A 14167-nucleotide genomic window follows, 5' to 3' on the forward strand; every position below is an offset into this window, starting at 1 on the left:
ATGCTAAATGCACACAAATGTTATGCAAACTTTCTTTATGTAGCCTACAGTACAGTATGTAATTGCTTGCTTGCCAGGTGCGGTGTGCACACAGACTAGAACAGCTGTGGTGGTAGTGTGTGAATAGATATCCATATGATGTGGTTTATATCATCTCAACGCAACAGTGTGTCAACTTCCTGTTGCGTCTTGCATTGTGTCCTATGTGCTAGGTATCTAGAGGACTACTGTGTAGCCTGTCTGTAAAGTGAAAGAAAGATGACTAAATATATTTGTGGTTTGATATGTTTTGTCCCACTAAAAGCTTGCAACACATTTTATTTGCAGATACAGCCAACGGTGAAGAACCATGTCGGTTTCCATGTCCAGCTTCCTCCATATAGGGGACATATGTTCCTTGTATGCTGAGGGCTCCACCAGTGGATTTATCAGCACTTTGGGGTAAGTCTGCCCATTTCTGTGCTGTTGGGGCTGTGATGACTCCCGTTGTACATTTCTTCCTGACACCGGCTTTGTGGAGAGCTGACAGGGCAAATGGAGATGAACGTTCTCTCCTCGGAGTACAAATCTTCCAGCCAGGCCGGGTTGCCTACCTATACGGGCTGTCAGTCGTGGACAGCAGCCGTCAGGAGGACATGAGTAGAGCAGACTGCGGGGGAAATAGTATGACAGACGGTGCAACTTTTCACGTTTGTGGCACTCATTATGTGCAGAAGTGAAAGTGATTTTGGAGGTGCGCTGAATGGCATATGGCATTTTTCTTGTAAGAAACAGGCCCCACCCACAAGTCTGATTACAGGTTATTAATTTGGTGTGTATGTGTGTGGGTTTAGGTATCTGCGACAAAGTGACATTTGTTGACTTTCTTTGGGGGGAAAATCTGGAGTAGTAGCAAAAAGTATGGTACCAATGGCGGAAAATCTAGTCGTCGAGGAAACCTACAGTTCAAGAGATACAGGCCAAAATGTGAAGCGGTTTGTTATAGTGCTCCCATGGGGCCGATTTGAAAAGATATTGGATGGAGGTTTTCCCTTGGCATAGGTTACTGCGAGCGTGCGATCACACCATTTGGTTCAGCGGCCAGCGGGGCCCAAGAGCTGCTCACAGACACACCCAGACACAGGGACGGACAGGGCCAAAACATAATTGCCACCCCCGGCAGTTCGGCCTGGCGGAGCCGGAGATAACTATCCCCCCTTGTGGAGCGCACAGTGGTTGGCAGCCTCAGCAATACTAAATAAAACAGGTAGCCCATGAAATGATGATTGGCATGGTATTTATGAGCCAGACAAATGACTCAGCTTTTAGAGCCCAATTTACTTCGGTTCACAAAATCAGCCGAATGAATGACATCATATTGTAGTTTAGACAGAGCCGAATCGAAATAAATTTGTCTCTAAAAGTGGAGTATACATCGACCCTAAGAAGAGGCTGAGATGAATTTAATTGGATTAATAGCTTGGATTAATTTGAAAATAATAGTAAAAACAAACAAACAAACAAAAATCTACATAAAAGAGTAAATATGAACAATGGAGATATGAGTGACTGTTGCCCTTTTTTTATTCGTGAATAGGACTTTGGTTGACAGGAGGTTGGGATCTAGTTTAAGCTGTGATTGTTAAAACCAAAACAACTGGTACATACTAGGCTGCACCTTACTCCATCCATTCCCTTCTCACTAATTGCTCTCACGCACATGATGCGTGTACACACACACACACACACACACACACACACACACACACACACACACACACACACACACACACACACACACACACACACACACACACACACACACACACACACACACAAACTGACAAAATGACAAATACTGTACATAAGGACTAAGAGACTTGATGATGGAACAATGCTGTGGCAGCCTGTCTGGTAGGACAGATATCATCCTGTTACGTCAGAGAAGCCTGTTCCTCTCCCCTGCCTCCATTCTATTTTCTACTCATTTGTTTTTCTTCTCCCACGGTGAAAATGACCATAGCATCTGTGTTGTTGTCTCCTCCCTCTCACCTTTGTTTAGCCCTGCAATTCGTTTCCCTGTTAATCATGATTCATGCAACGTCACTAGCTGGCAGTCACTACTAAATTCCATGCACCCATCCCCCCGCCCCAACCTAGGGCTGCACGAGTCATTGAAAAATAATAAGCTGTCATGATTTATGTTCACAACTGTCAAATCATGAAACCTGGCACTTGATTCAACCCTGACCGGGCAGCTGGTGCATCTTTCCCTCCTCACTAAGTACAAAAGGGTAAATAACTAGAACATTTATGTACAACCCATTCAATATCCATCAGGCTAACAGAGGCACAATAAAATTACAGATATCATTTGTTAAAACATTTTGTTGATTCATACAATGAATGCTTGTTAAAAAACCCAATAAACAAAAGTAAAAAAAAACAAAAAACAGATATCATACAATTTGACCATTGATACAGTATAATACAGACAACATAATGAAAAACAAAGACATCACAATAATGCTGAAAACTATTTTCTCCACCAAAACCATCAACAATAATGGTGAGTGAGAACAAAAAAAAAAAAAACAGATTATCATTTTAACTCCAACCCCATTCAGAGAAAAACCTCAGTCTTCCCTAAACTCGTGCTGTGCATCATCAGCCATGACAACAAAATGTGTGCGTGTGCAGTCTGTGCACAACTTTTAAGTGCTCATTTGTCAAACTGCACGTCCGGGGATGCCTTGTAATCGCAAGGACCGTCTATAAATAGCGTAATCGTATAAAAGGTGTTGATGTCATCTGTGAATGACCCCAGGAGACGGCTGTATAATTACCCACCTGGACCACAGCTGATTCAGAGAGGACATTCAGGGGCTTCTATTGATGGTGTACTCCGTACTGTCTGTATGTATGAGAGCAGAAGCAAGCTGCTACCTGCTTCATGTGAGGTGATGCTTTGCCCCTCCAGTCTACACAGTCAAATCCTCAGTGTTCCATTTGTACCCATAAGGGTCCATTTGGTACTAGGGATGGGACGATAAGCGATATTATCGTTTATCGTGATAAAGAAAAACACTCATGATAATCGTATCGTGGAGATTTCATTTATCGTGATATCGTCCACCGTCATGCACTGGGATCAATTCACCTTTTACAGTATTTGCCGAGCTGCATATCCTGTACCACCTCTATAATTGGTAAAAGGTACGTATAATATACGTACTTGATACAGTCTTTTTTTTCCCCACTCGATGCGATGCGTTGTGAGCTTGTAGATCTGCTATTTTTGTAGATCTGCAATTTTTTGGCAAATGTCCCGCCCCAGGATAATGGATTTTGATTATCGCGATAATATCGTAAATCGTGATTTATTTTGTCACAAAAATCGTGATATGAAATTTTCATATCGTCCCATCCCTATTTGGTACCATTTGCACACTTTTCTTTACAGTGACTTTACGGTGTCCTAGACATTGAATGCTTTTGACACCCTCTCCTCCTCTACATGTCAGATAAATCAACCTGTGACCTTAACACGGTGATGTGAGCTAAGATAATGTGTTCTCAGAGCACAAGCTGTCCTCCTTGAGTTCTACACAATGCCTTTTAGACTACAGTGCACACGGCATAAGCTATAAAAAGAAAAGGCTGATCAGACTGAATATAGAACCCTGCCGAGGTGTTGTATTTGACTTGGCATTGGCTACTTACTGTCTATTTCATATCACTAAAATAAGGACAGCAAGTGCAACTTTGGGTACCTTGAAAAGAGCTATATACTGTAAATCAGTGGTTCTCAATCTTTTCAGGCCGCGACCCCCAAAATAATCATATTTTAACTAGGCCTGTGACGATTCACTTACCTCCCGATTCGATTCGATTTCGATTCATAGGGTGACAATTCGATTATCACGATTATTAAGTTTTCCTGCGATTTGCGATTCGAATCACGATTATTGCGATTTGTCCCCAGAAATTACAGCTTTTTTGTATTGAAACATTTTAAAACAATTCTAAACAATATAAAACATTAAAAGTTGAATCATATACTTCAAATCAATGCAGCCAAATAAAGTCAGTCAATCTTTCTGACATTTATTTCAGTCAAAGTGCCAGTGGTACAACATTACAACAACATGTTACTGGTCAAGATGCCAGAAAACACAGAACACAAGTTGTCATAAAAAATCAAACCTTGGTTTGAAGTGGAGCCGTGAATTTGAGCACTTCCAGATCTATGTTTTTGATTCTATGTGTTCCCCCCTGTGTGTGTGTGTGTGTGCGCGTGTGTGTGTGTGCCTGGCCTGGCCTGGCCTGAAAACAGCGCCCCTCCCTTAACATGTGTGGTCATAAAAGGTACTGTTCGAACTCAACGAAACATCCTTTTCCCACTAGACGGGACAAAAGCTGAAAGCTGTGCACAGGGAGCTCATGTGCTTTGCACACGGCTCCAAAAAGAATCACTGTGCTGCAGGCCTACAGCACTGTGCTAGCTTTAGCCATAACATGACATCCTCATGACCTAAAACTGTTCCTTTAGGACCTGTACTTACTCGTCTGACTTACTTGTGCAGTAACAAATAAATGTAACCCTAAGTGACAAGTAGCTGCACACAGCTCAGAGTGTGAGTGTCTGCTGACTTAAAGTGGTTATAAGTAATTTTTTTTTTTTTTTTTTTATAATAAATAAATAAAATCAGGAAAATCGATTCTGAACTTTGAAAATCGATTTAATTGAATCGTGGCATTAACATCACGATAATATAGTAAATCGATTTTTTGGCACAGGCCTAATTTTAACTGGGGACCCCCCACCCTGATGAGCACTAAGAGTTGAGGCATTACATTTTGTATGACACTGTTCTATTGTGATAATAGCAGATTGCGTTGTGAGCATGTAGATTGGCTATTTTCACAATTTCTGCCTCTAATATTTGACAATTTGGCCAATGTTTAATTTGTAATTTTAGAGGTATTAAAAAGTCCTTAAATTGACACTTTAGAAATGTGCAGATACCATCTATACACTTAAAATGTATGTTGGTTTGTTTACTGTTGAGTGAGAAAATAATGATTCACATTAAGCTAATCATCTGGGGACCCCCCCAAAATAATTTGGGGATCTCCCTGGGGGTCCCGACCCACACGTTGAGAACCACTGCTGTAAATGTCATGAATCGAGGTAGTCGGTGTTTAATAAAATCACGTTGTCAAATCCTCACTCTAGGCTTGTAAATAAATAATGATTAATGTTTGTTTTTGTCGTTGAATATTAAAACCTATAAATAAAAATGACATTTCTATTTGCCTTTTAGGCTTTGTAAACTAAAACTACACAGGGAAGATATGACGAATAACTTAAATATACAAAGAAATGACTGATAATGACCAGTACCAATAATCAACTAATCAAACCATGGAGGGTTGCACTCGGAAATAAAAAACATATTTTTCATTGTTCCATATGCCTCAAATTGACACGATGACAAACGTTTCGTCTATCCAGCTTTCATCTGTGTGAAAATAAACAGTGTTTGCTCCCCTTTTGAGGAGAGGAGGTCACAATACCAGGTGATCGATCATAATGATGGTGATGACACCTTGTGGAAGATGAAAGATCTCTAGGCTGATATGGCTTAATAAGTACCAATAATGAAAAAAAAGAAAATTGATGTTATACTTTCCAAAATGTTCTAAACTAGTGAAATAAAAATATATAAGCTCACAATGCATTTCAACGTGACGCGCTGTGAACATGTCATTACGATCAGGTGATTATGTAATAATTATGACTTAATTACCTTAATCCTCAAGAATATTTGGTCAAAAATGTATTATTCTCATATCATTTGATATTCCTTTTTGACAGCCTCTACTATACCAAATGTTTCCTTTCATATATGTTTTATAGGTAAAAAAGAAAAACACCTGGCTTTTACCAGTGGTGTAAAGTAACTAAGTACATTTACTTAGGTACTGTACTTAAGTACACTTTTGAGTTATTTGGACTTTACTTGAGTATAATCAATTTACAATACAATACTTTTATTTCTACTCCACTACATCTCGGATCCAAACATTGTACTTTTACTCCACTACATTTGAAACATTTAGTTACTAGTTACTTTGCAGATATAAATTATAATATTATAAAACATACATAAACCACTTTAGCCCTATTTTATACCTTGTCTCGCGACACGTTGTGAGCTTGTAGATCGGCTATTTTTAAATGCGACGCATCGTGACGCATCGTGACGCATCGCGACGTGTTGTGATGTCATCGCGGCAGATATAATTGACCTTCTAAATGCTGTTATTGTATTTTCAAGCACAACACCATTCAGCAACTTCTCGGTACGAATTGAATTACCTTCTAACAAGCTCTATTTTAAATTAGTTGAACTGATTAACATTGGTGCTGGTGCGTGAAATGATTCACTGGACGATACATCTGAAAGGAAAAGGAAGACCTAAGGATTCCTACAATGCTGTAGTGGTAGTCGGACACAAGCTGTACTCATTTGGAAGATACAACAACTACCAGAACAACAGTGATCAGATTGACGTCCACATCTTCAACACAGTGTCTTTGCGTTGGAGGAAGTTGCCCCCAGTGACAAATGGTAGAGGACAAAGTCCCATTGAGGTTCCCTCCGGGCGCAGGTGGCACACAGCTGTGCTAGTAGAAGAAATTGCCTACATCTGGGGAGGAGTGAATCCTTACTCTAATGTGCTTTATGCCTTTGATGTCGACACCCATAGCTGGTTCAAACCCAATATTTCTGGGACTATTCCAGGAGCAAGGAGAAACCACTCAGCCTTCGTCCTGAAGAAGGTCATGTATGTTTATGGAGGTTATACCCAGCTGACTGGAAGGACTAATGACATGTACAAGTTGGACACCACCATAATGGTCTGGACTTCAGTTAACACCAGAGGAATTCCACCTGCTTCATACGGTTACTCTGCCACCATCATGGGGACAAAGATGTTTGTATTTGGAGGCGTTGGGGTCTGCAACAACAGCATCACAGTGTTTGACACAGAGACCAACTGCTGGCTGAGCATGCCTTTTGGACACCTCCTCCCAGAAGAACGTTTCCATCATTCAGCCTTTGCCTACAATGGAGAGCTGTACATATTTGGTGGCGTGAACACAAACAAGTACTTCAATGATCTGTGGAAATTCAGTCCAGAGACCTATTCCTGGAAACAGGTTGAGACCAAGGGGAAAGACCCCTGGATGTATGAGATGTGCTGTTGCATGGTGGGAGATTGTATTATCCTCCATGGAGGATACAACGAAAACAACCTCATTTCTGGTGCCCTGTACATCCTAGACTTAAATCCCAGCCTGAAGACGTTATGCAAGCTAGCAGTCACTCAGCATGGTCTGGAGCAGTCTGAACTCACACATGACATCAGGTGGGAACTGGCAACCATGACTACCAACAGAAGAAAGAAAAGAAAAAGGATTTGACCCTACGTGTAGACAGGGAGTAACACTGCTGTTAAATTCATCACTAAACTAGATGCCATTAGTATGACATTATCTCCATATTTGGCCACAGACAGACAGACGGACAGAAAGGCAGGTAGGAAGGCAGGCAGGCAGGCATAGCCTGATTTCAGACTCTGCGCTGAGCTTGAGTCTGACATTGTCCCATTGACAAGAGATATCAAAGGGGAGGGGATTTGAAATCCCAATCACAAGATATCTGGTGGGAGGGGTTGTGTTTGACTTGTGTGTCCACAAAAACATTCCCCCCTCCCCCTCCCCTCTATGACAGGCATCAAACAGGTTGTTGTCTTTGATGCTAGGTGTGCTGTGCAAAACCCCCTTTGAAGTTCAAAGGGAGCAATTAAGAGCTTTGACTGAGTTCCCCCTCCCTCTACTGTTTCTGTTGATTTTCAAAAGTTAGACCCACCCCCTCCTCCGAGGCTCCGACTCTCATTGGCTTGGTTCTGCCTAAACCAGAGAAACTTGAGCGTCATATGACAACACCAGACCAAGAGAACCAGTCTGCTCAGAGAGTGGACGGGTCTATGGGCTGGAGCCAGGCAAAGGCAGGCAGGCAGGCAGGCAGGCAGGCAGACTGCAGGCATAAATAACATCCAATAGGCAGGCATAACATCCAAAAACACAGCTGTCCCTGTCCCCTAAAAGCAGGTCTTCACACCAGGCGTTATTGTGACAGTTTCGGGCCGGGATTGTCCAAGTTTCAAGCTGTGTGTGTCCCGAGTCTACCGGACAAATATCTCTAAAACACTAAAATGCTCCAGCTTTCAACAATCACTACTAAAGTCCTGTTTAGATTAGATGACAGAGGTCTCTAAATATCAGCAGAATAAAAGATCAGACGATCATGCTTTCTGTTTAGATGGCAACAGCCTTTCCGTTGCCGTCTATGAAAATAATTCAGACGTTTTTTTTTCCACCTGCATGCACATTGCTATTACTGTATATACTCATGGTCCAATAAATCGTCTTTTGTATGTTCTAATGCCATCTGTGGAAAAAGTCACAAAAAAAACAACGAAATACTATACCAGTAAGACTCCTAAATCGGGAGATAAGCGACCGTCAGGTGGCATACACAAACTTTAGAAGGCAATGGTAGGCAATCAGGAGCGAATATGGGAAATGGGACAGATCCATGTTGATGACATGACTTTAGAGATACTGTGTACCACTTTGTGTGATTTTAGGGCAAAATCTGTAGGAGCAGTGTCCAAAAATGTGTTTTTGAAAAATCAGCCAGATGGTGGTGCTAGATGGGACAGATGCATTTTCATAACATAACTGTAGAGATACTGTCTACCGCTTTGTGTGATTTTAGGGCAAAATCTGTGGGAGCAGTGTCCAAAAATGTGTTTTTAAAAAATCGGCCAGATGGTGGCGCTAGATGGGACAGATGCATTTTGATGACATGACTGTAGAGATACTGTGTACCGCTTTGCGTGATTTTAGGGCCAAATCTGTAGGAGCAGTGTCCAAAAATGTGTTTAGCAAGAATCTGCCTCATGGTGGCGCTAGAAGAGGGGCATGTGAGAAATCAGAGATATGAGTAGGGCAAAAGTGTGACGTCTGACGTGTGACAGACAGATAGACAGACTGACAGACAGACAGCCGGCGGAGGTTTTGATAGTAACTGCGACCTGGCGGTCGCAACACTAAACTATACAGATTTTTAGTTAGGAAAGGCCAGTGGTGTAGTAACTAACTACATTTACTTACTTATGTACTTACATGTACTGCACTTAAGTACACTTTTGAGTTATTTGTACTTTACTTGAGTATTTCCAATTTCCAATACTTTTACTTCTGCTCCACTACATCTGATCTCGGATCCAAATATTGTACTTTTACTCCATTTATTATTTCAAAACTTTAGTTGCTAGTTACTTTGTAGATTTGGATTATTATTACAAAATTAACCAGCTGATCTACAAGCTCACAATGCGTCGCGATGGGACGCATTGTGAGCTTGTAGATCGGCTATTTTCAAAAGATTTGTATATATTTGATAACTTGAAATGGTACATTTAGCAAAATGAGTACTTTTACTTTTGGTACATTTAGTACATTTTGATACCAATACTTTTATACTTTTACTCAAGTAAATGTTGAATACCGGACTTCTACTTGTAACAGAATACATCTACATTACAGTATTGATACTTTTACTTAAGTAAAGAATTTCAAGTACTTTTTACACCACTGGCTTTTACCTAAAACATTTAAGGCAGGAATGCAAAAAGAAAGATCTCAGCCAAAAGATGTTCCTGCTGTGTTAATTGTTAGTTGCAGAATTATAGATCTGACGGTCTGATCTGATTGGTCTTTTATTTAATTTTTTCATTTTATTATTGATCACAGAACTATTCCCCTGCATAATATGTAGACAATTTGATGTAAGGGTTCTCAAACCTTTTTGGGTCCATCACCCCCTTTCCCTGGTCCAGGGTCCTATGTAGTGAATGGTGTGATGTGCACTGGTCACTGTTATAGGGCTGTCACGGACATTTTACATGACGATTAATTGTCACTCAAATAGTAGAGTTTTTGTCTTTGACAATTACATTTCTGTTTGGCTTTTAGGCTTTGAAGTTGCACATGGCAGATATGACACATAACCTAAATATATAAAGAAATGACTGACATATTTGTCAACTTTATACTTAAAAAAGAACATTGATAGTGGAAATAGCCGATCTACAAGCTCACAACGTGTCGCAATGCGACGCGTTGTGAGCTTGTAGATCTGCTATTTCCACTATGTTCCACAATCTTTGGAACCCGAAAGATATGAACATTTTTCAACATCGAAACGATTATGACGATTATGAAAAATAATCGTGATTGTGTCAAATAATTGCGATTAGACGATTATGTCATAATTGTGACAGCCCTATCCATTACCCCCTTTCCCTGGTGTCATGGATGATTGGCTGACATCTCTAATGGCTCTGTTCCCAGGCTTGTGGATGACCGGTGTGTGGTGCAGCCAGACACGGGCGATCTCAACAATCCACCCAAGAAATTCAGAGGTAAGACACACACCCTGTGTTATTCCAGAACATTGGTGCAAAAAGAAGGTATCCACCCTTTGCAACTTTTCTCCTTTTTCCCTTGACCTCCTTTTGAAACATCCTTTGGGGGTTGATTGCATGATAACATTTGAAAACACCTGGTCTATGACACTTTCAGATAGAACAGTACAAGGCTGTTGATACTGTTGTGTCAGTCCTGTGTGTGTGTGTGTGTGTGTGTGTGTGTGTGTGTGTGTGTGTGTGTGTGTGTGTGTGTGTGTGTCTGTGTCTGTGTCTGTGTCTCAAGTAACTTGAGAATGGTTTGTGTCAATCTTCATGAAACTTGGTGGCTTCGGCTTCCCCCGAAGTAATGATTACATTTTGGAGAATTGGGAAGGAGCAGTAGGCTGTCCCAAAGACATTGTTGGGTTTTCATTCACATTTTCCTTTATTTTCATTGTCTTTATACGGTGAACCTGTACATTCTTAAACTGCTTATTTCTGCTTTAACTATTGGGTTCCAGAGGTCAAGGTCACAATCAAAAGACATGTGATGTGACAAGAGGTGGCGTAGGCAGGTTTTGCAACCCCAAGTGCATGTGTTAAATTATGACTGAGGCCAGTGCCTCTGACTAAAGGTGGTTGCACACTGCTGCGTTTTTCGGGCCGAATATCGGAGTGAATTTTGGAGCGCGTGAATACAAAAATCAACCTCACGTTATGTCAGTCACGTTTGCACACTGCCGCCCGTTTCGCGCACCACTCGGTCCCTTGCTCTCTCTATCTCTCTCTCTCTCCTTGCCCTGAAAAACGCATTTCGCAACGAAAAACGCAGCAGTGTGCAACCACCTTTAAAGTCATTGATACAGCTGACCATAACCTTGCTGACTACAGAGGTGATGTTTGAAGCAGGATGGGACTTGTCACTTTACTGTCAGTGCTGTGCCTGAACGCTCTAGAAGAGACAGACTTCAGTGATTTTCTCCATGCTGACAGGATGACAGCAATGGGGTCAGCAGGGCCCAGAGGACTGGTTCTTGCCTCTGAGGCAATGTTGTTTTTGACAGCAAATTTTTACTTAGTTTTAGTCAGTTTTAGTCTTTTGAATAAAATGTAATTTAGTTTTAGTCATAATTTAGTCACCTGAAAAGTTTTAGTCTAATTTTAGTTGACTAAATAAGATTTTAGGCGACTAAATCTACTGTTGATTTAGTCAACTAAAATGCATTTTGGCAGGCCTTGATGACATCGTAATGGCTGATTTTTACACATGAAAGATCGGCTATTTTCAGCACGCAACACCCGAGAGCAACCAAACATAAAATGACTCTCTTCTCCACTAGTCCGCCTCCCTAACGTTTTAGTCTAGTTTTTATTTTGTTGACGAAATTTTCAATATTTAGTCTTAGTTTTCACAGCTTAGTTTTTTATTTTGTTTTTTCGTCAGTGGAAAAAACGCAGACGACAAACATTTTTTGTCATAGTTTTAGTCAACGAAATCAACACTCTGAGGTTTGATTGGAAAGGGGTTGGAGGGGTGATGGAGTGATACTGTTGTGGTTGAGCAGGTAGTGAAGGGATTGCCATAAGAGTTTATAGATTAAGACAGCAGAGGACAGAATAGATGAATGGCCCTGATGTTCAAAACAACAATAAAGGCCTTTAGGTCAATGGCAAGGGCAGTCAAATAAGCAGCATTCTCATGATCATTCGTCCCTGTTAATTCACATAATGTTTGCCAATTGCCTAGGAGAGCCCATTCCAGACCAATGTTTTGTTATTTGGAGAAGGGTCCATCCATGTGCACTCATTCAAGAAGGAACAAGATTCTGTCTCTCAACGTTAATCAAATTCTAAGATGAGAAAATGTCTCATATGATCTAGAGAGCTAATTACTCTTTATTTATTATCTCAGCCAAGCTGGAACGGCCCTGTCTGTTCGTGTATCTGTGACTCTCTGTGCAATCTGGCGTGCCATCGTCAAAGAAAAGGTCCCTTTGTCCTTTTCACTTGATTTTTCTATGCAGAGCATGACGTCTGTCCTTGAGAGACTACTCTCTGTGTGACTGTGAGCAGCTAATCTCAGGCACTGCTGGACCGATCCGTGTGAAAACTTTGCACACACACTCCCAGTAGGCGAAGGAAGAACCTCCACCCCACCTCAAATCGGCTTCATGGTTGCGTTATAACATGCTACTTCACATTTATCCCATCATTTGGCCTTGCTATACTCACCCGCCAGTAGTATACAGGTCTGAAGATTAGCCCTACTGATGTTGGTAACCAATTGGCTTTCCCCTATGGTGCCACCCTTTCCAGTTGAGTATAAGGAACAGCCCAGCCTCTCTAAAGCCTCTGTGTAGCTTCCAAGCTGCTGACCTGCATTCATGACATCATTTCCAAGCTTCAAACCAGCATCTTTGCTAAAGCTATGTCATAATGACCTTTTCCACTGGGATAATTATTGTTAATCAATTTTGTGAGGTGCATGGGCTTTATTTAGTAGTACAAAGCTCAAGGTAATATACTGTAATGCGGCAGTATGTCAGATATATTTTGTGGAACAGTGATACTATATTTACAACTGCAACTTCTCCAGAGGGGGAAAAGTAGGTTTGCACCATTAACCCATTTTATGCCTCTCTTTCAGTCTGGTCTTGGCATAGTTTAGGATTCTCCTATTTTCAATTATTATTGTTTTTAAATACAGTAGCCCAGTTTTTTGCCTGACTAGTGGTGTGACTCTAAACCCTGATTTATACAGTACATAGGGTGCGTTCGGAAATGCGCACTCAACGCACTGGTGTGCCATGTTGTCGTTCGTTTATTCGGTGCACTTGGTGCGTTGTCGTTCGGAAATCCAGTGCGTGGCGCACCAGTGTGTTGAGTGCACGCACTGACCGACCCTACTCAGAAGATGGGGTTTGACGGTGTGGTGCGTCAGTGCGGTGTTTTGATTGGTTGGTTTTCATGGCCATGTCTCGAAGGCTTCTCAGCTGTGAACAATGGAGGAAATTACCGCAAAATGCTGCATTTGCAGCTTAGGTCGCTTGGGCTTGATAGTTTCACACACATTAACGTGTAAACTAACAGCAGGTATGCCAATGCTATGAATTACATCTCCTTTCAATATCAACGTTACGTTAGCAACTGCTGCTTTTCAGAAAGTTTACCTTCAGAGTTCAGAGTTAAAAAGCACACAGCTGCCTCTTAAAACTGGTCGTTCGTAAATAAGCCACACTGAACGCACTCTCCAACGTCACGCCCACTGCACTCACTACACTGAGCACACACCCGGTGTGGGTTTCCAAACGCACCCTTAATGTAGTTGTGCGCTGGTGTCGCTGTCACACGACAATAGCAGACAAGTTAACAACATGTCTCAGTTTGGCATGTCTTTGTCGTTTTCAGATCAGCTTTATTAGTGCAGATCAGCTTTTTTTTGGTGCAGATCATTTTTTTTGGTGCGCAACACAATGTGCAACCACGCAGGCTTTAGGACACCAACATTAGTTTGCCCATACATTTTGGTCCCAAACAATTTCTCCCGAATATTCTTTTTGCACCTTCATGACATGAACCTCAGAGGACCCAGGCTGATTTTGGTGAACTCCTTCCTCTTGCACAATCTCCAGGCTAA

General features: G+C 41.4%; 1 protein-coding gene across 1 annotated transcript in view; it reads left to right on the plus strand.

Moving 5' to 3' along the window:
• Positions 1-349: 349 nt before the first annotated feature.
• The window catches only part of itpr1b (inositol 1,4,5-trisphosphate receptor, type 1b), a gene marked incomplete at its 5' end in the record, with an annotated part of 169701 nt that continues 155883 nt past the window's right edge, over positions 350-14167 (plus strand). Inside the window, 2 exons of the mRNA XM_080728342.1 lie at positions 350-441; positions 10475-10545. Coding sequence (XP_080584468.1) covers positions 350-441; positions 10475-10545 — 163 coding nt within the window. The remainder of the gene's footprint in view (positions 442-10474; positions 10546-14167) is intronic.

This window comes from Nannobrachium achirus, assembly GCF_963921795.1.
Source record: "Nannobrachium achirus genome assembly, chromosome: 6".
Taxonomy (NCBI): Eukaryota; Metazoa; Chordata; class Actinopteri; order Myctophiformes; family Myctophidae; genus Nannobrachium; species Nannobrachium achirus.